The sequence below is a fragment of the Mesocricetus auratus genome, unplaced genomic scaffold (genome assembly GCF_017639785.1).
Source record: "Mesocricetus auratus isolate SY011 unplaced genomic scaffold, BCM_Maur_2.0 Super-Scaffold_6730, whole genome shotgun sequence".
In the NCBI taxonomy this organism is placed as follows: Eukaryota; Metazoa; Chordata; class Mammalia; order Rodentia; family Cricetidae; genus Mesocricetus; species Mesocricetus auratus.
The window spans coordinates 54431171-54452177 of record NW_024429184.1 but is presented as its reverse complement, the minus strand read 5'-3'; the positions used below and the strand labels follow the sequence as shown (position 1 = coordinate 54452177).

Below are 21007 nucleotides of genomic sequence, written 5' to 3'. Positions count from 1 at the left end.
CAAACACTGCAGCAGCTGAGCTATGCACATGCCCAGCTCAGAGATGGGCATGAAGTTCCATGCTTAGCTGAAGAAATACAATTGCCAGAAGAGCCAGACTTCTTTAAGTGGAAGGTCACAACATCCAAGAGTATATGGGCAGCACAAATTGGACATGATGGGTTTGAGAAACAAAAAAAAAAAAGAGGATAAAGACAGGAATCAAAGTTGAATGGGTAGGAAAGGGAGGTGGTGGAAGGTCTGGGAAGAGTTAGGAGAGAAGGGTGAAAATGATCAAAATATACTGTATACAATTCTCAATTAATAAAAAAAAACTTAAAATGGACCTGTTATAGTAAATTCTAAAATACAAATTGTTTGGAAAGACACACCCACAAAATTGAGGTGTAAAATATATAAACTAATATTTTCCAGCATAGATTAACTGCTTTTCTATGTATTTCACTATAGCTGAGTACTCAGCAATGCTACAGTAATATGGAGATATAGTGAAGAACCATATGGAAACCCATAATTTTATAAGTTATATATGTATACATAATTGTATATATTATTAGTTCTATATAACATATATAGAAATAAAATAATTTATTGGAGTTACCCTTCACAGAGGAGTATGTTCATCCCAGGAGCTACAGGTGCCAGGTGAGGGGTATCTCCCCTCTACTTGTTAGTTAGGGGTATCCTGCAGACTCCCAAAACAACACAGGCTATTGCAACTGCTCTTGATTGTCAACCAGAACTTGATAGTAAAACCCTAGTACTAAAGACACCACATACTTTGGTTACAAGGCATGGATAAGTCAAGTTGGTACTAATCAGGAAGTTGTCCCTGCTGGCTAGCTCTCACAGAACCAGAAGGTGCTATGCAGGATGCTGGAGGTGGGGTGGATAGTCATCAACAGTCCTACCCAGCTCCGAACCCTTGAGCTACAAACTACAATAGTGGATAACATGGAAAAATATGCCCATGAGTGAAATAGTGTGTGTGGGAGGAGGGGAGGATTAACAACTACTTTCTGTGAGGACTTAAGGCTCACTCTGCAGGAGGAAATTCATGGTATGTAAATCTGGCCAAGAATATATGATTGAGGAGCTCAAGGATCCCTGAGTGAACTTACTGTTATTATTTTGTTAATGGGCACATTATCAAATTGTACTCTAAATTCATAGCTTTATACCCATAGATCAGTAAGGCTCTCAGATGTCCTAAGAGAAACTTCTTTGTGAAGCCAACAATGGTTAACATAGAAACTCACAACTGGTCAAACTGCAGAGAATAGAACATTGTTAAGAGCTAGAGGTTAGGAAGGACCAGAGCAAAACAGTTTGTCTTCTGAACATGACAGGACCACTCATGACTGCACACAAGCTATGACTGCTTGGCACGAGATCAAGTCAACCAACTTTCCAACATGAAAAGGAAAGGGTCCCACTCATAGCAGAGAGGCTGTTGACAAGTGATGACTTCTGGGGAAAGAAGAGTCAGTTTTCTTTAAGAGTGTGGCTCCTGGGAGGTTGACAATGATTCAATGGATACCCCACACCCATGAGTACACAGGCAGCACAAACTGGATTTAGTGGATTACAGAAAAGAAGAAGATGACACAAGTTGAGGAGTGGAGGGCTGGGGGACTGAAATCAGCTTGCCAGGTTTGCATGGTGAAAAGCTTTACCCACTAAGCCATCGTACCAGCACATTATTGGTCCACATGGATATGCTACATTGTATAGCATTCTTGAACTGCTATTTTAATACATTATGCTTAAGGTAAAGAAATATAATCTTTAGAAGTATACTTAAGGTAAAGAAGATGTATAATCTTTTCTTTATATATTTACTGTACTAGTTAAAGTATAAACAATCTTTGTCTTAAGTTACTGATCTATTGCTGTGAAGAGATACCATGCCAAGGCAACTTATAAGGAAAAGAATTTAATTAGAGACTTGCTTACAGTTTCAGAGGGTTAGTGAAGTTGGTTTTTTGTTTTTTTTTCTCTTTGGGGGTCTGCCACCTAGCTCCCAAATAAATACACAGAGACTTATTCTTGCTTATGAATGCCTGGACTCAGTTTGACTTGTTTCTAGCCAGCTTTTCTGACTTAAATTATTCCATTTTTCTTTAATTATGTTTGCCTCTGGGCTTTTCCCCCTTTATTTTATATATCTTTCTTTCCTTCTTACTCTGTGTCCTTTTCTCCTTTTCTTGATCCTTCTCTAGATTTCTCCTTATATTTATTCTCTCTGCCTGGCAGCCCTGCCTATTTCTCTCTTCTGCCTAGCTATTTATTGTTTTAGGAAGGCAAAATAACAAAGCTTTACAGAATTAAACAAATGCAACATAAAAAATGCAACATATCTTTGCATCGTTAAATAAATATTCCATATCAAAAATGCATGTAACACATCTTAAACTAATATTCCACAACAAGTTAGTTCATTATCATCATTGCAGGAAGCAGTTGAGAGCTTTATAGAGAGAGAGAGAGAGAGAGAGAGAGAGAGAGAGAGAGAGAGAGAGAGAGAGAGAGAGAGAGAGAGAGAGAGAGAGACTCAAAGCCCACACCCAACAATACTCCCTCCCCCAACAAGGCCTAATCTTTCCCAAATATTCAACTGGGGACTAAGCAAGTAAATAAATGAATTATTGGGGGCAGGGTCCATTCAAAACACCAAAATTTTCCTGGCTTCAAACGTCTAATTTATTTAACTGCAATAGTATTTAGTATTTACTTTAAGGTCTAAAACCTTATGGAAAGACTACTTCCCAAAATTAGAGTTAGCTATTAAAAATATTATCCCACCAGAAATGGTGGCCCATGTCTATAATTCCAGCACCTAGAGGGCTGGAGACAGGGGCATTGCAAGTTCAAACTTTGTCTGAGCTTTCCCCTAACCACCAACTTCAAACAAAAACAAAACTTCTCTTCCCACTTGAGAATCAATTTCTACATCTTCAGCTCTTCAGTGTTCATCTCTCAGCAACAAGAGTTTCTTTCTTCCTTTGTTCTTGTGTAATTTCTAAATTTTCGACAGAGGAAGGAAGAATTATTTTACAACAGAAGAAATAATGAACAGGAAATCATTAATAATAGATTTATAAAATGGATCTTATTAAAATATATCTTTTTAAATTAACGTAACAAGTTTCTCTTTGTAAAGTCATCATTTCAAGTTGAAAATTCACAATGGTCTTCATGTACTAAAAAACTGTTTCATGAAAATAGACAAAAGAAAAATCAGTAAATCAGTAACCTGGTACTTTAGTACTATATAAAGTGGCACTGGAAGCTAGTCCTGGAGGCACACGCCTGTAAATTCAAGGTCCTATTGGGCAATTTAGTGAGATCTTGGCTCAAATAAAAAAATAAAAAGTACAGAAAATTCTGAGATATAGCTTGGCAATACAGTGCTTGCGTAGTATGGACAAGGCTCAACCCAGGTCTATTGTGATATGTCTGAATCAATCACTGTGGATTTACTCCTACCTGTATTATTTTAAATTTCAACATGAGACATAATTCAGGCCAATAATGTATAAAGGAATCACATTCAGGGGAACATGTGAGAAAATTTTCTTTCTTAAAGGAGATATAAGAAAGAGATGTCTCCTTTCTGCATGTGGAAACTGTCAGCTTTGCATATGATGTCTAATTTTGAACCCAGAAGAGGGCATCAGAATCACCTGGAACTGTAGTTACATGGAGTTGTGAGCAGCAATGTTGGTGCAAGAAACAGAACCTAGGTCCTCTGAGAGAGAAGGCAGTGTTCCTAACTGCTAAGTCATCTCTCCAGACCCAGTCTAGTATTTTACCATTATTCTGCAACATGGTGCAATTAAGCCTGAACATAAAACCCACACAAGGAAGGCCAGTCCTTGGGGCTCTTCCCACAGCACACTCACAACACTCCTACCTTGTTCCTTGTTAGGTGAGTAGAGAAGTTTCCTCATTGTTTAAGACATAGTGGGGTTTCCGTTAATTGAAGCTAAAAGTAACTTGACACATATGATAGTGTCCTCCTGACAGGAGTAATGCAGATCTCACAGAACACATTTTATCAGCTTCTGAAAGGAATGTTCATTCCTTTGAGATGTCCCCAAGAGACTCCAAGTGAACTTGATGTATTACACAGACTATTTTTAAAAATCAAGCCATTCAACAACACCTCATTCCAAAATAGAACATATGAGTGGCTTTCCTGATCACAGACAGAAACAGTTTTAGTTACATATAATGAGATGAACTTGTGTGACAGATGAAGAGAGGCTATTGGAAAGAAAATTGTTTCTAGTAAGCCTATTTTCCCACTTTGCCTTCTAATCTTCCAAGACTGCATGGTCATTGACCTGCACCCCATATCGATGGAGAGGAGGAGGAGGCAGTTTACACTGAGGGTTGTGGCCATAATTTGCAGGGGAATGACATCAAACAGTTCTCATGTAATGGCAGAAATGTTCTTTCTGATAGCATTTTCTGGCTGAGATTTGCATCCCCCAAAGGGTTAAAGTCCCACATAACAGGATAACATGCAGACAACACAGCAACAGAGGTGCCTGCGCTACTCAGTCAGTCTTCTCCTGGCTACTTGCTGGGGTCTTCATCAGAGGGTGGGGTCTCACACATCCAAAAGCTCCTATACCTGGAGTATACCAGCAGGATTCACAGTTTGGTACATCTGACAAATCTGTGCTAGGTAAGAGCATTTAAGAGCAGGTTGGAGACAAAAATCCTGGGAGTGGGGGAAGCTAAGCCAGTGAAAGCATGGGATGGTTGCTTTTTAAAAGATAACGTTTGGTAGTGAGCAATGAATGAAGCATTCCTGAGAAGCCATGCAGCTGAAGTCAGTGCACTGACTAACAGCAGCTGTCAGTGCAAAGGAGGTTCCTGTCCTAATCCTGTTCTGACTCAGAGCTGAGCCTGAGAACCTGTCAGAAAGGTGCTCTCACACTGGAAGACAGCAAGCAGCAGCTGCGCAGCTCGGCGGGTTGTGGCCCTGCTCTTGTCTTTCAGACCCCACTCTCGTTGGGAGATTCCTGGTACCAGGCATGTGTAGTTCTCATCACTGCCATAGAGGGCAGCGAATCTTCAGTTCCACTAGTGTCTCCTGAGGTTTCCTCTGTGATTACAGGTCTATATGGCTACAGTTAAGGTCACAGTGACAGAGCATAGCTAGTTGAAATATAATTAATTAACTGTCCCTATCCAAGAAGTTAAAAATAAACAGTCATTGCATCACTTATAAGAACTCAATCAAAAGTGACTATTCAAATTTCTTTTAGGAAAGATGAGAAATAAAGTAGAAAATGAAACAGAAAAACCACATTTTATATGCATTTTGAGATTAACAGAGGTAGCAATAAAGATCACTCATTGCACACTTCATATATGTATCACATTATAACTCATAAATTTGTGCAATTAAAAAATAACAAAAAGACACAGACCAGCCAGGCAGGGATGGCACATGCCTATAGTCCTAGCACTAAAGGCAGAGGCAGGCAAATCTCTGTGAGTTCGAGGCCAGCCTGATCTACAAAGTGAGTTACAGGACAGGCTCCAAAGATACACAGAGAAACTCTGTCTTGAAAAACTAAAAGACAAAGATCACAGGCTTAGAGAATTGCAATGGAGATGTACTAACATTCACTTTTAATTCTAGAGAGGCCATTTGCACAGTAGTTTTGTTCTGTGTAGAATGCCATGGGCAACATGGCTAATTGTTTCTCTATCCTCCCTTGTATATTTGGAGGGAGATAGGATACTTATGGGGTGCTGTGGATTCCTCCTATGAGTATGCACAGCCCAATGCCTGTCTGGAGTAGATATCATGCTTCCTCATAGGCAGCTCTGTCATGGAGACTACTACCTCTTTGTGACTGTTGCTGCTTCTACATTGTTAGACGTCATGGGTGGTGTGATAAGTTTACCATATCAACCTGGCTAGGCTCTAGTACCCAGTTATTTAATCAAATGCAGGTCTAGGCATTACTGCAATTTTGCTCTGAAGAGTGTAACATCTACAGTTCTTCTCAATCTTATAAGTAGGTCTCACTTAGTAAGCTGTAAGACTAAGGGAGAAATGGATGGTTTCCTGCAGAAAGAAGAAATTCTGTTTCAAAAATTCAGTATCAACTCTTGCCTACATTTTCAGCCTATCATGTCCTACATAATTTAGACTCGCCAGCCTCAACAATGGTGTGAGCCAATTCCTTAAAATAAACCAGCTATAGCTATAGTCATAGTTCCTGCTTTTGTTTCTCTGAAGAGCAAGCAGATCCAGATGGTAACACCAACTTTTCTGTCTGAGCTGGAGAACCTGCCAAGCCTGGACTTGGTTGGAATCTGGGTACTCTATAGGGCTGAGAGGCACAGTGATGCCCTGATGCCTTGGGAATGACGTACAGTACCAGACGACTCACCAAGACTGAAACTTTCTGTAACTAGTGATGGGCTTCTCTGGGACTAGAAAATGGCACAGGAAAGAAAATCAGCTAAGCACCTCAAGAATTTCTCCTGCTGTAAAGAACTATCATTTCAAAACCAATATGCTGCTTTATGTACACACAAAGCAATGCGTGCCTTTTGTTTTGTAGTTTTGTATGGATAGTTGCTATTCAGTGGATTATGAAGACAAGTCTTTTGGTGATTCTAAGTTGTTGCTGGCTAATATTAGAAATGTTTCTAAAAATTAAGAATAGCAGTTTTGTGATCCACTGAGTTTGGCTAGGGTCATCTGTGTGACCATGAGTTTGGAGCCTAGTGGGTTCAGCTGTGAATACATAACAGAAAACATGTCCTCTCTTCTATAAACAACCAATAGCCAAAAGTTGAGCACTAAGGAGCAGTGTCCCATGGGCACTTGGCCCTTTCATGACTGTTGACAGGAACAGTCTTCTGAAGGCCTGTGCAGATTCACTGCAGTTGATGTGAGTTCATGCTCATGTCTGCATCAGATTTAAGAGGTTGGCATTTCAGCTCTCCCCGCTTCCCGGCTCTTACATGTTTCCCATCCATTCCTCCTCAATGGTCCCTGAGCCTTACAGGAGGTAGTGTAAATGTCTTATTTAGAGCAGAGTCCTTAACTATCACTTGTTTGCAGTATCTTGGGAAGCCAAGAGTCTAGCAAAGAGAGAATTCTCTGATTAAGACTGAGAGAAGCATTTGTCCGTGAATATAAAAAGACATTTAGAAGGCAGTTTGATGCTATGTCAATTTAGTTAAGGAAGAACAACAAATTCTCTACTTGGGTCTAGAACCACTGTTTTAGTATGTATGAGTGTTTTGCCTGCATGAATGCATGCATGTGCGTCATGTGCATAGAGTGCTCAGAGAGGCCAGAAGAGGGCACTGGATCCCCTGAACTGGAGATACAGACCTTTGTTAGCTGCCATGTAGGTCCCAAGAAACACCCAGGTTAATTTCTCTCTTTTGAAGCAGTAAGTGTTCTTAACCGCCAAGTCATTTCTCTAGCCCCAACTTGCCAATATTTTATTGAATTTATGCATCTATGTTCATCAAGGAAATAAGTTTCTAATTCTCTCTCTCTCTCTCTCTCTCTCTCTCTCTCTCTGTGTGTGTGTGTGTGTGTGTGTGTGTGTGTGTGTGTGTGTGTGTTTCACTTTGGTTTTAGTGTCACAGTGATTGATACTGGCTTCCTAAAAAGTATGAAAGCATTCTATTCTTTTCTATTTAATACACTAATTTAGATAGCATTGATGTTGATGTTTGGTAGAATTCTGCAGTGAATCCACCTGGTCTTGAGCTTTGTTTTTTTGTTTGTTTGTTTGTTTTTGCTTATTTTTGTTTTTTAAGAAACGTTTTCAGGTGTTGGTGGCACACACCTTTAGTCCCAGCACTTGGGAGGCAGAGGCAGGCGGATCTCTGTGAGTTCGAGGCCGGGCTGGACCGACAGCGTCCAAAACAATACAGAGAAACCCTGTCTCGTAAAAACAAAACAAAAAAAAAGAATTCCCTGGTCATGATGTCCCATCACAGCAATAGAACAGTGGTCAAGACAAATGAGTTGCACTGTATAGATGAAGCTGGGGCTCCCCAAGAGACCCTGAAAGAAAACTCTTCCCCCCTTTTTTTAAAGTGAGCTTTAAAAGCGCTTGCAAATGGAGAAATTATGCTATTTTAGCTACAGTAAAGATTGCCAAACTAATGACATTTTACTGTTATCTGACTTTAGCTGCAGCAGTGAGCTACAAAATACTGCTATGAATTTCCTTGTTTATTAAACAATGAATTAAAGAACTTGGGACAGATTGAAAGGTGGAGATCACTGTTTTACAAAAGCTATAAAATATGAAAAAACTTCACATTTTTATTCCTGGGGCAGGGTGTAGGTGGTTCTACCTATTTTTGTTACTGTTAGTTTAGGGGGGAAAAACAACTAGCTTTAAGCCAGGTATGATGGCACACACCTTTAATTCTAGCACTCAGGATGCAGAGGCAGACTGATCTCTGAGTTTGAGGCTAGCCTGGTCTAGAGAGAAAGTTCTAGGTCAGTCAAGGCTACACAAAGAAAAATAACCTTGGAAAACTCAAAATAAAGGAAGAAAAAGAAAAAAAACACTAGTTTTTCTAACAAAAAAGATAATGAAGCTTTTCTCCAAATTGTATAAGGTTTTGTTTTATATTTTTACTTAATGTAGTTTTTAAAATTAGATTTCCCTCTGGGGATTAAACAGGACAACTTTAAACAGCAGGGGCAGAGGAGGTTCCTATAGCAAATAATCTTTATCTGAAATGATTTTAAGCAGAAAAACTTTTCATCTTCAGCTCACAGAAACTCAAAGTTTTACAGTCTGTGTTTTCAGTATGGAAGATCAACACTCAAGTTCCACTTAAAACTCTGATTTATGAGCCAGCCATGTAAGACAAATCGAAAATGTGGTGCTACAAATTTGACCTTTCAGATACTATAATTCACAAACCAGTACACGGGTTTAAACAATAATACATTTATAACGATACTTCATTTCAAAACATTTGTAATCTTTGGAGCCATTATAAATTTTATCAATAAAGCAACAATACAGCTGCTTTCCTTTCTTGAAAAAGCACAAGGCTAAATACTGACTGATTGAAACTTCTCAACACTGCCAAATCTGCCATGGTTCATTCCCACACTCAAATTTCCACAACATCCTGTTTCACAAGAAAGACTCCCCCACCCAGAGTAGGCCCAGGCAAACTTCAGGTCTTTTTAATGGCCTTGCACTACCTCGTCTTTGGGAAGCTCAAAGTATGTTGCAGTGCATCACTAGAGGAGCCCAGCTACGAGACAGGTACTCTTGCCTCCATTTAAAGTCCCAAGCAGCCAAGGTGCTGAGTGGAAATGCCTGGCTGCTTTACCCCTGCTCTCCACAGCGGCTCACTGCCAACAGGTAGGTATAAGCACCGACTGCTGCGGTAGCCTCCAAGCCTTGCCAAGAGGCTGAAAGCCACTGGTTTGTTTCTGTGGTTATCCCAGGCAGACCTATTTTCTACAGATCCTGGCTCTGTGCCAGAGCCTAATTAAGCCACCAGAAGGCCAGATGGTTAACCCTCTCAACACCCGCCTACAGTTATTACGAAACACTTTGATATCCTTTCACTTACTCCCAAATAACCACACGTACCAGACTGTCCCCATGTACAGCATGGCGAGTGTGGGTGTGTCTGAAGATACCCATAGGCTAGTGCTTACTTCCTGCATTTATGGCAAAAAAAAAAAAAAAAGAAACGTTGCTTGCCAAGTCTGGGGTTCAGAAATCCTCCAAAATGTATGTGTGGGTTTGCTTTTATAGTTAGGGTTTGGAGAAAAAAATGCAAAAGATTTCTAAATTTAACCATACTTAATCTGAGGAAAATAATTTTTCATTTAGAGAAAGAGAAAATAGGCATGGTTATCACAATGTCTATTGTGCCCTTTTTACCATATGAACAAACCATTATAGAGCTTTTGAAATTCCCAAGGCCACTGCTGTTCATTAAAGAAAGAAAGAAAGAAAGAAAGAAAGCACCCTTTTAAGATCTAGGTGCTTTATCTTTTCCAAATAGAAAAGATCAAACATGAAACCTTATTTGTAATCAAGGCAATAGTGTCTCTGGGTCCCTTGCTAAGATCAACAGCAGTGAGGATGAATGAGGGGAAGCGGAGACAATGGTCAAAACGGGTGAAAGGAAGCTCTCTGTTGAGACCAGTCTTCCCTGATTGCAATCTTTAGACTCAGAGCCCATAACTCTGTCTAACTGCTATATCCTGAATAAAAAGTTAATTCTTCTCTAACGAGAAGCAAGCTGCACGATTAGAGCAACACTAGGTAACCTAATTGAGCATATCCAATCTGACAGAAGAGATCTCTATGTGAAGATAATTTAAGAATATCTAAATTACAATTCAGTAGGAATGCAGAAAATCGATAGTCAGGCTAATCATCATCTCTTTCTGACATTAGGGTACCCCACTACACAAAGTACATACTGTACACAATCAAATCAAGCACTCTTCTTATTCCATGATCTCTAGCAACAGATACCTTCTATCGGTGTTCAGCTTCTAACTTCCTGTTAACACGATGCACTTTCCAATGAACTAAGGTAGTAAGAATTCCTTTCAGAAGCCAAGGGCCAAATCCATGTCCTCATTTTATCTTAATGGTGCTTTCTTCTCTACCTTTTGCAACTTCAATTATTTGCCCTTACAATTTGTAGAAAAGTAGCACCAAAATCAACTACTTTCTCTAAAACTGTCATGGACGCACACAAGAATGTTCCTATCTGGTGACAACAGAAGATTTCACACCTAAACACCGCCACAATATGGCCCAAACAAAAGGGTGACTTAATTAATCACTGGCCAAGAGCCACATTCCTTCCAAATCAGGGCTTCTACAAAGATGACATATGGTTTGTTATTTCTTACAAATATGAAAAGCCTTTTGAAGTGATTATACTTGTTATCTGTCAAAATAATTCTGTATGTAACACAGCATTAAAAAGGGAAAGTATTCCTTAACAAGCAGATTTCACTCTAAGAATTTGAAAACAGTTTTCATTTTAAGAACAGTGACCAGCATGCACTTTATATAACTGTCTTGAATTCTACCAAGTGTTCCATACAAGATGGCAACTTTACTTAGTAACATTATCATGAAATATTATTTTCAAAACAGAGTTAATAGTTCTTCTCACTGGTCCATTTTGTTAAAAAAAGAGAACATGTTTGTGTATACTGCATCATATCATTCATTGTATCAAATCTAATCACCATGTCATGTTTCTTAAAGCTGTGTTTGTAGGAAGGAGAGTATAAAATTAATGCATTCAACCTTACTTCCACAAGGGTAAGGGTTTATACTCCCCACCATTGTATATTCACTATCTCAGATGCAAGAAGGTGAAATGTCATCCTTCCAATGACTATCACAGGCTCTCAGAGCACAGTACAACCATCCCCTGACATACTCTATGATGAACAAAGAAAGGAACTAATCTTACAGGATTGGTTCAAAAGCAGTTCAGACCCAAGGGCATTCTGAGTGCTTTCTCAATCAAAGCCCAACAACAGAATTTTTTAACTAACCAATTAGGAAGAAACTGCATCCAAAATCCAAGAGATACAAACTGTCAACACATTAGACAAATCTTGAAGTGGTCCTAGACCTTGAAAACTTATTCTTCTTGCCCTCCAGGACTCTTTCACCTCCAATATACTTCGGGATACCACTAGTGACAGCATGAGAGAGAAGGAAGACAATACACCTTCTAGTAACAGCATGAGAGAGAAGGAAGACAACACACCTTCTGCTTTCCATGTATAGTCTACTACCTCACAGTCCATCATGTACTAGGGTTTTAATAAATACTAAGATCAGTGACTTGTCCAGATGAATGAAAACCTGAGTGCAGTGTATTTGAGTGATAAAGTAAACTTTCACACTAAAGTGAAACATTTAAACATTTTCTTTTTCTTTTACTACCATAAAACTGGTTCTTTTCCAAAGGGCATAGAGGATGTGATGTTTAAAATCATCTGTATTCAAAACGTTTGCTTCAGACCATCTTGTCCTGGGGATGACACAATGGGTTAAAACTACAGGGCAGGCAAGATAACAAAACCAAGTTCCCAGAGGCAGCCCTTTCAAAGTAACTTAGCATGATGCCCCGATCATATAGGATAGAAACATAACAATTATCTTTATTTTACACTACTTTAAAACCCAACCAAGATTATTCAGGCTGGAGCCACGGGAAGGAAACATGTCATCAAAGGAAACATGCAATCATCTGTGGCAGAAGCTATTTGAATTATCTACCTTGCTCATCTTTTACTCATCCTGATCTATTATCTATTTTCAGTTAAAAATCATTAAAGTCCACCATGCAAGAATCTAGACACAGGACAAAAAGCACGTATTTTTTTCCCATGGAGTAGTGACCAGATGTCAATAGCTGCAGCTGTGACTATATAATTACCTGTTTGCATTAACGCAGACCACAGTTTAGATTTAATAGGTCAGATGACAATGCGGCAAAATGCATCTAGCCTATGATTACCCCTTTCCAAACATTCTCTCACTCGCAACTTCGACCCTGGGAACATAGCAGGCACAGACTTAGGTCAATAAGAAACACTGGCCAGCACAATAGGCCTTGCCTCAAACAGTGCTGTTGACAGACACCAGCACAAAGGAAATGAATAGAGTCCCCCTCAGTTCTCACACAGAGCGAAGAATGACTCAGTGTATTGCTGCTTTGGTGCTCTGTTTGAACAGTGTATACAGCTTTTGTCCTCAGCCACTGTTCACAGTTCAATGGGGGCTAAAGAGCCTAGGAAGTGAAGGCGGAAGAATGCTCCACACTTGTCCCCGTGGCCAGCAGTTGTACCCATATGTACATGACAGGTCAGAGAGGAGTGGGAAGTCAGTGGGGAGAACTCTTACCCCAGTGAGGGAGTTCTGTACTAAAGCACAGCTAGAGCCATAGAGTTGACAGGATACTGGGAAGCACTGTTGCTGCTCTTTTGGACTGCTCCCGTGTCTCTCATCTTTCATGTTTCTTTCTTTCTTTCTTTCCTTCCTTTTTCTTTTTTCTTTTTGGTTTTTTGAGACAGGGTTTCTCTGTGGTTTTGGAGGCTGTACTGGAACTCCATCTGTAGACCAGGCTGGCCTCGAACTCACAGAGATTCCCCTGCCTCTGCCTCCCAAGTACTGGGATTAAAGGCGTGTGCCACCAATGCCGGCGTCTGTCATATTTCTTATGTGAGGTTTTTGTTTTTGTTTTTGAGCTTGTGTGTTAAGTACAAAAAGAAGTCTGGAGTGTCTCAAAGTGAAGAAGTAAAGTAGAATGCAGTCAGCAGAGGAATGCAGGACAGGGACAGAAAGTAGTTGAGAAGCAAGATTGAGGTAGGGGGTTTGAGGCATCCCTAGTGGCTGGGAGAAGTTTCTTCTGGTTTTGTTTTTCTATGTATGTTAACATGCGGTCCCAAGAGCATGCACTTTTCTCTTCCTGCCCCTCTCTTTGGCTAATCAGGTATAAAAATAAAGAACAGAAGTCAGAAATCAAACAGTGGGTACTACAGACCAACAGCTTCCAATGGCTTAAAATGATTTACCTGACAATGACCAAGAAAATCTAGTTAGAGCAAAGCACTAATTCAACTACTGAATGAAATGTCCCTCCCCAAAGCAACAACGTCTTGGGAATTGTTATCTGTACTTAAGTGTGTATGCTGTAGGGTCAGATTGCATTCTAATCTGGTTTTACCAATTATCACTTCTCCTCATCTGTGGAATGACATTTCCATCTATTTCTTCATTAAAAATGTCATAATTTGGCTAATTTTTACTTCTTAATATGTAATACATTTACTGAGAGAGTACAATATTATAATTCAAAATATGCATATAATGCATAACGATTACATCAGGATAATGAATGCTAACTTTTCAAACAGTATCATTTCTGTGTGTTAGGAACCTACAGACCCTTCTCCAATAATAATTCTGAAGTGTATAATCAATTGCTGTATACTATAGTTATGCTATTGTGCTGGAGAACATTAGTGCTCCCCCTTTGTACCTACTGCCCACCCTCTCTCCCTCTAACTGCCCCCCCACTTCCCTCCCCAGTCGCTAGCTACGCTTTTACTCTGTTTCAATAAATAATTATTGAGATAATAATAATAATACCTGCTGCCTTGGCTCCTGTGAGGACAAAAGAGGTTATTATGTGTGACAGACCTAGCAGAGCCTGGCACCAGGCAAGCATTCCTGAAATGTTGCCTGTAAGTTTAACCCCAATTGCTACTAGGACCACTTCCAAATTCTACAACTAGTGCTAACAATCATAGCCTCTCGCATCTCTCCAGCCAGAAGATTAATATGTTCATGACCCAACAGGAAATTTTTTTCCAGATGACTGAGATCACCACATCTCTGTCTATGAGGATGTTCGCTTCCTAAGAGACTATTTTCTGTAAGTAAACCGATTCAAGTTTTATGGTCACTGCATCTGTGACACAGACAAGGACACTATATACAAACATATTAATAGTGAAATGTATGCATGGTGGAGAGGTGCATGCTCACATGTGAGGTTTTGTAGAGGCTAGAAGATGATGATGGTTATCCTGCTCTATCTTCATCTAACTTCCCTGAGACACGATCTCTCATTGAGAACCTGGAGGTAGGCTGGCAGCCAGCAAGCCCTAGCTATCCCTCTACACCTGTCTCCCTCCATAGCAACAGGGCTATAGGTGCACAGCCATGTTCAGATTATTTTGTATAGGTACTAGGCATTCAAATTCAGGAACTTATAGTTGAATAGCAAGTTTCTTACCCAAGATATCTCTCTACCCATTAACATAAGGCTCTTTAAATGTATAGGATTTAATATTTCCACCTAATGTAATGCAGTGTGTGGCCTAATAATTACAGCTGGCAAAATGGCTCAGTGGATGAAAGTGCTTGCCCCCAAACCTTTTAACTTCAGTTTAACCCCTGAATCCACAGGGTAGAAGGGGGCAGATGAATCCTGAAAATTGTCTTCAGATCTCCAAATATGCACATACACATGCAAAACACAGAGAGACACTCAGAGATAAATGTTAGACTGAACCATCTCATTGACACTCCTAGGAACACAAATAGGACTTGTTAAGCATTATTGTTTTTATGCTTACTAAGGCAAAGGAGGCACTGCTGTAGAAGATCTAGAATAGGAGCAAACCATAAAACCTGAGCAGACCCATAAATAACACTACTTTGTGAATTAAATATGCTTAAGGTGTATTTTTGGAGAATAGGGGGTTGCTGACCAAATCTAGTCTTTAGGAGTCAAAAAAGTAAAATGTTTGGCTTAACAGCTTTGCTAAATCCTCACCACTACACAGCTATAATTACTTTCATGCTTATGAATTTTAACTTCCATGTTAATTATATCTGCAATAACCCTGAGAATGCAAAGTAGTTAATTAATGAAAAATAACTGCCTTAACAATAGATGTTTTAAAAATGTAAGTGATTGCTTTGCCCCATCTCCAGCGAGAATGAAGACCATTCTCAGCAACCAGACGGTCGACATCCCCGAGAATGTGGACGTGAGTCTGAAGGGGCGCACGGTCATCGTGAAGGGCCCCAGGGGAACCCTCCGGAGGGACTTCAACCACATCAACGTGGAGCTCAGCCTCCTTGGCAAGAAGAAGAAGAGGCTCCGGGTTGACAAATGGTGGGGTAACAGAAAGGAATTGGCCACTGTCCGAACCATCTGCAGTCATGTTCAGAACATGATCAAGGGAGTCACGCTGGGCTTCCGCTACAAGATGAGGTCTGTGTATGCTCATTTCCCCATCAACGTCGTTATTCAAGAGAATGGGTCTTTGGTTGAAATCCGAAATTTCTTGGGTGAAAAATACATCCGCAGGGTTCGGATGAGGACAGGTGTTGCTTGTTCTGTCTCTCAAGCCCAGAAGGATAAGTTAATCCTTGAAGGAAATGATATTGAACTTGTTTCAAACTCAGCGGCTCTGATTCAGCAAGCCACAACAGTTCAAAGATATCAGGAAGTTTTTGGATGGTATCTATGTGTCTGAAAAGGGAACAGTACAGCAGGCTGATGAGTAAGACCTAAGTTACCCAGTTCCAGAAACAAGATCCTGAATTTAAGTATAATTTGGGATGTCTTTTGGGACAATAAAAGGCTTGTGTTGAAAAAAAAATGTAAGTGATTTGAAAAAGAAGAAAAAGCCCACTATTTCCATTACTTTCTGAGCAATAACAATGTCAGAGTTATATAGAGCTTGGACTCAATATATCTTCAAAGTCTGTACTTGTACACATGCACAAATATTTGTGAATGCCCTTGATTGAATGTAATTTCTAAAACTGACTTCCATGCCTAGCAGTATGCCAGAACAAGTAAACGGATTAAAGCTTCTGCTGTAAGACTTAACACAGTGGTTAAAACACCAAAGACATTTTCTGGTATCATTGAAACAGCAGTTTAGAATTGATTATTGAAAGGCAGAAAAAAGAAGGAAGACTTAAGCTCAAAGAATAAATGGAGCACTGAGCTATGTTTTGCAAAATCCTGGGATCCTTTTAACTAAAAAAAATAAATAGGGTAGCCCAGGCTGGCCTCAAACTTGTTATGCAGCCCAGGCTGGCCATAAACTTGCCTATTCTCCTGCCTCTGACCCTGTAAATTAGAGTTACAGGTGTACACTATCATATATGGCTTCTTTCATCATTATAAATACAAAAGATAACTATACAGCCTTAAAAAAATGAGAGGACATGTAAATTTTGATCTACTATGAAACAGCCTTAAAATATATAAAAGCAAACTGTAAAATGAAAATACTGATTTAGTAAATATTTAAATAAATTAACTCAATACCAGGCAAAAAGGGAAGATTTTCTGTTGTCCAAATACAACTATGCTACAAACCAGTCACTAAAACTTCATATTTGTTTGACAATGTAAAATACAGTTCTATATAACTCCTGAGTTAAAGAATAATTCCATGAAAAATTAGACAAAATTAGCAAGGCTGCTCAAAAGTATGATGTAATAGTTTAATTTATGTGGGAAAAAAGCATTCAAGTTCTTGTGAGCTGGTTGATTTAATGGCCTCTCCTCTGCCTGGCCTTATAATGCTCTTATCATTCATAAAAAAGTAATATTTAATTTCCCCAATTCAAGATCACACACCCAATTCATAAAAATATGAGCAGCATTTTTCATTATAATAAATTTTGTCCTAACTCACTTCATACTTAATAAATAGCTTCCTTTTTAGGGCTATCTCAAAGTATAATTTGCTTATGTAGCTTGATATCTTCAAACTTCCTTTTTGGGGGTAGGAGGGTTTGAGAAAGGGTTTCTCTGTGGCTTTGGAGGCTGTCCTGGAACTAGTTCTTGTAGACCATGCTGGTCTCGAACCCACAGAGATCTGTCTGCCTCGGCCTCCCGAGTGCTGGGATTAAAGATGTGCGCCACCATCACCCAGCTATCTTCAAATTTTCTATACTGAAGGGTATACATATACATTGGTTCCCTTTAATGTACATATTCTTTAAAAAATGAAACAGAAAAGGAAAAGGAAAGGCAAGCTACTACATACATTCATTTAAAACGAACCCTGGAGGCTGAGGTAAGAAGATTCAGGGTTCTGGGCTAGGCTGGGCTACACAAGGAGGCTCTGCCTCAAAATCAAACATACAAACAAATAAATAAAATCTAACTCCTTAGTAAGGTCATTTTTCTTTATACTCAGAATCTGTCCATAATATTGAGAGTGTAGATATAATGAGATCATTTAAAAAGAGGTAGGATGGGGAACAAATAAAATCAAGAATCTTAAGATAAGTGCTTAGATATATTAGGATATGCATTTTGGTTTAAAAGTTTGTTACGATGCATACCACAGTGTTTCACACTCTGAAACAGAAATGCAGTCTAAATGCATAAACTGAAAAATATGAAGACCCTACCTGTATCTCAAATTACTAAATCCAAGGATACTATCTAAAGGTCAAACATTTTTCAGGAATGGCTTTTGATAAAAAAAAAAAAAAAACGACAAAAGAAACCAAAGCAGAAACCACTGGTGTGTGGGTAATGATTCTTAGCTTTCAGTTATAGCGAAGTCATGAGTGGCACAAGCAACAGTATCTGCCTCTGTGTCTATGTTTCTATCCCCCTTCCCTTTCTTCCCCAACCCCATATCTTTCTCCCTATGGTATATAATTTGGTTACTCTAAGCCCTTGAATTTATAAGATGGGATCTCTTAGATTCCTTCTCTGCTGCTCACTGCCATGCCTCCCCAGTCATTATGAACTCTTCCTCTGGAATCATAAATCCAAATAGACTTTTTTTTTAATCAGTAAGTAGCTTTTGATGATGTTATTTTATTGAAGTAACAGGAAAGTAACTAATTAGAAGGAGTTATCAAAGAGTGGGCTGTTGCTGTTCAGAAGCTAACTGCAGTAGTTAACTTTTTTTTGTTGCTGTGATAAAACACCTTAAGGTAATTTATAGAAGAAAGATTTTGTTTTGGCTATGGTTCCAGAGGGTGGGGGATGGCAGCAGGAGGCAGGCATGGTGACAGGAGCAGGAAGCAGAAAGCTCACATTTCAACTGTAAGCACAAAGCAGAGAGAGCAAACTACAAGTAGGCAAGACTTTTTACTGTCAAAGCCCACTCCAATGACATGCTTTCTTTAGCAAAGACACAAGACCTAAACCTCCCAATGTAGCGCCATTAACTGGGGACCAAATATTCAAATGCATGCACCGACCAGGGACTTTCTCAAACCACCACAATGACCACATTGTTTTTTTAGAGGAATGTAGAACTCTGAAAGAGAAAAGTGGTCAAATGTTGTAACAGAGCTTAACTGGCTATTCTAGTAGAAAACTGGAAAACAGAAAAAAAATCTGAGAGGAACACAAAAGGCAGAGGCCTATGTCATGAGGTTTTAGAGGGAAGCAAGGACTATATTAGCAACTGAGTCAGAGACCATTTGTGTGGTATTTTAGTAAAGTATCTGTGGCTACATTCTGACTCTATCCTAAGAACTTAGTTAAGACAAAAAAAAGTAATGTGCTAATTTCTTGGAGAAGAAAATTTCAAAACAGCATAATATTGAGTATGTGGCCTGGTTACTACTGATTATTGTTATTCTGGTCTACAGTGGAAAAGAATAAGTGGAGCAGAACAAAATACAACGTGGAGAGGAAAGGAACACTAAAAGTCCAGAGCTGTTCTCAAGACATGTGCTGGAAAGGAGTCTGTAACTCTTAAGTCGTTTAGGAGTGGCCTGCTGCTGTACACTGAAACAATGGGAGGAATGTCCTCAAGCAAGAGCCCACTCAACTAAGCTTCCAACTTGTGAAAAATCATAAAGAGTTTTCTGCTTCAAAAAGCACAAAAAAGTAGTCACAATATGGCAAGAGCCCATTCTGTCAACTGTGAACTTCCTTGGCAGTGCCATCCACATATCATTGGCTTCGGAAGCATGGAAGATACAAGTATGAGGGAGGTCCTGGATTGTTCCCCTACCATTTCAGAGACCCTGAGGGCAGAACAAAGTGTAACAGGGCTGTAGTCCCTGCAAGAAGGCTGCAAGAGGTCGTCATGTGTGACACTAAAGGTGAAGTCTAGTTGTGTTAGAGACACCAAGATGTTGGAGATGCCAGATGTATCAGACACCTGCCAAGGAGAACTGCATACATAAAGTAGAATCTACATGAGAGAGACATATGTTAATGGCAGCAAAGCTGGAGGGGTAGTGCCATCTTTGAAACTAAAGCCCCAGGAACAGGACATGGAGTTACAAGATTTGGTATATTCCCTGTTGAGTTGTCATCTTGCTTTGGTCCAATATTTCCTCACTGTGTCTCTATGCTTCTCTTTCAGAATGGAATGAGTATTATGTACCATTGTATGTTAGAAGTATGTACTTTTTTTTTTAACTTTACAGGGAGTTACAGTTAAGAGAATGCCTTGGGTTTGGGAACACAGTCTGGACTTCTGTATAGTGTTGATACTATTAAAGAATCTAGGGATTGTTGAAGTTAGACTCGATATATTTTGCATTATGGGATGTCCATGACAGTGGAGGTCAGATGTATTTTGAATGAGAAATGTCTCCTAGACATGTATTTGAACACTTGATGAATAGCTGACAGTGCCATTGTGGAAGGTTATGGAATCTTCAGGAGGGACAGCTTTTGCTATAGGAAGTATGCTAGTGGAGCCAGACTTTGATGTTGCACAGTCTTGTTCCACTTCCTGTTTGCTGTGTATGGTTGAATTGTGGTTCTTCCTGCTGTGCCTCCTCTACCATTACAGACTCTCCTCTGGAACCATAAACCCAAATAAACTCTTCCATGAGTTGCTTTTGATCATGGCATTTTATTACAGAAAAAGCTCATTTTCTCTCATTCTTTCATAATGCTCAACTCTAAGGGCTGGAACTTGAATTGATTCTAGCTTGATTCAGGTGTTCTCTGCTCTAATCAGCTGTGATCCAACGGAAATGTACATATGGTCTCAACATGACCACTCACTGATTACTGCTTCGGGAGCAAGGCACAAGCATTAGAACATACGAGATATACTATATGGAAGCAGCATTCTGACAGAGTTCTTATGCTTCCTTGTGCCTGCCTATCAAGTATCAAGTTAGAAAGCTTAAGTCAAGGGCATTCATTTCTTGTGGCTTTGAGGAAAGGATGTCATTTGGCCTATGGCGGGGGTGGGGGAACAAGGCTGGGGAACAAGGAACAGGAGATGGTACAACAGACAGAAGTCTGACCTGCACTGTTTTAAGAAGCTGACTGGTCGCCTTTGAACAGGGGCTACCAATTTTTATCCTAAGATAACCAGACACATATTAAATACAGCATTTCTAATGCATAGATTTAAATTAGTATAAGTTAGAATGGCAAAATTATTTTCTCTTCCCTTAGTGAAATCAGAAGTAATAAACCATCTGTTTAGCTTGTG

General features: G+C 39.5%; 2 protein-coding genes across 2 annotated transcripts in view; one reads left to right on the top strand and one right to left on the bottom strand.

The window, feature by feature from the left end:
• The window catches only part of LOC101839185 (28S ribosomal protein S28, mitochondrial), a 114864-nt gene that overhangs the window by 28450 nt on the left and 65407 nt on the right, over positions 1-21007 (bottom strand). The window lies entirely within an intron of this gene.
• LOC101838917 (60S ribosomal protein L9-like) lies at positions 15519-16196 on the top strand. The gene has a single exon (XM_040741394.1). The coding sequence runs from the start codon at positions 15542-15544 to the stop codon at positions 16082-16084; it is 543 nt and encodes a 180-aa protein (XP_040597328.1). The 5' UTR covers positions 15519-15541; the 3' UTR covers positions 16085-16196.

What these genes read in the sequence shown, in the direction of transcription:
- LOC101838917 (XM_040741394.1), top strand. Translation starts at nt 15,542, where the DNA reads ATGAAGACCATTCTCAGCAACCAGACGGTCGACATCCCCGAGAATGTG.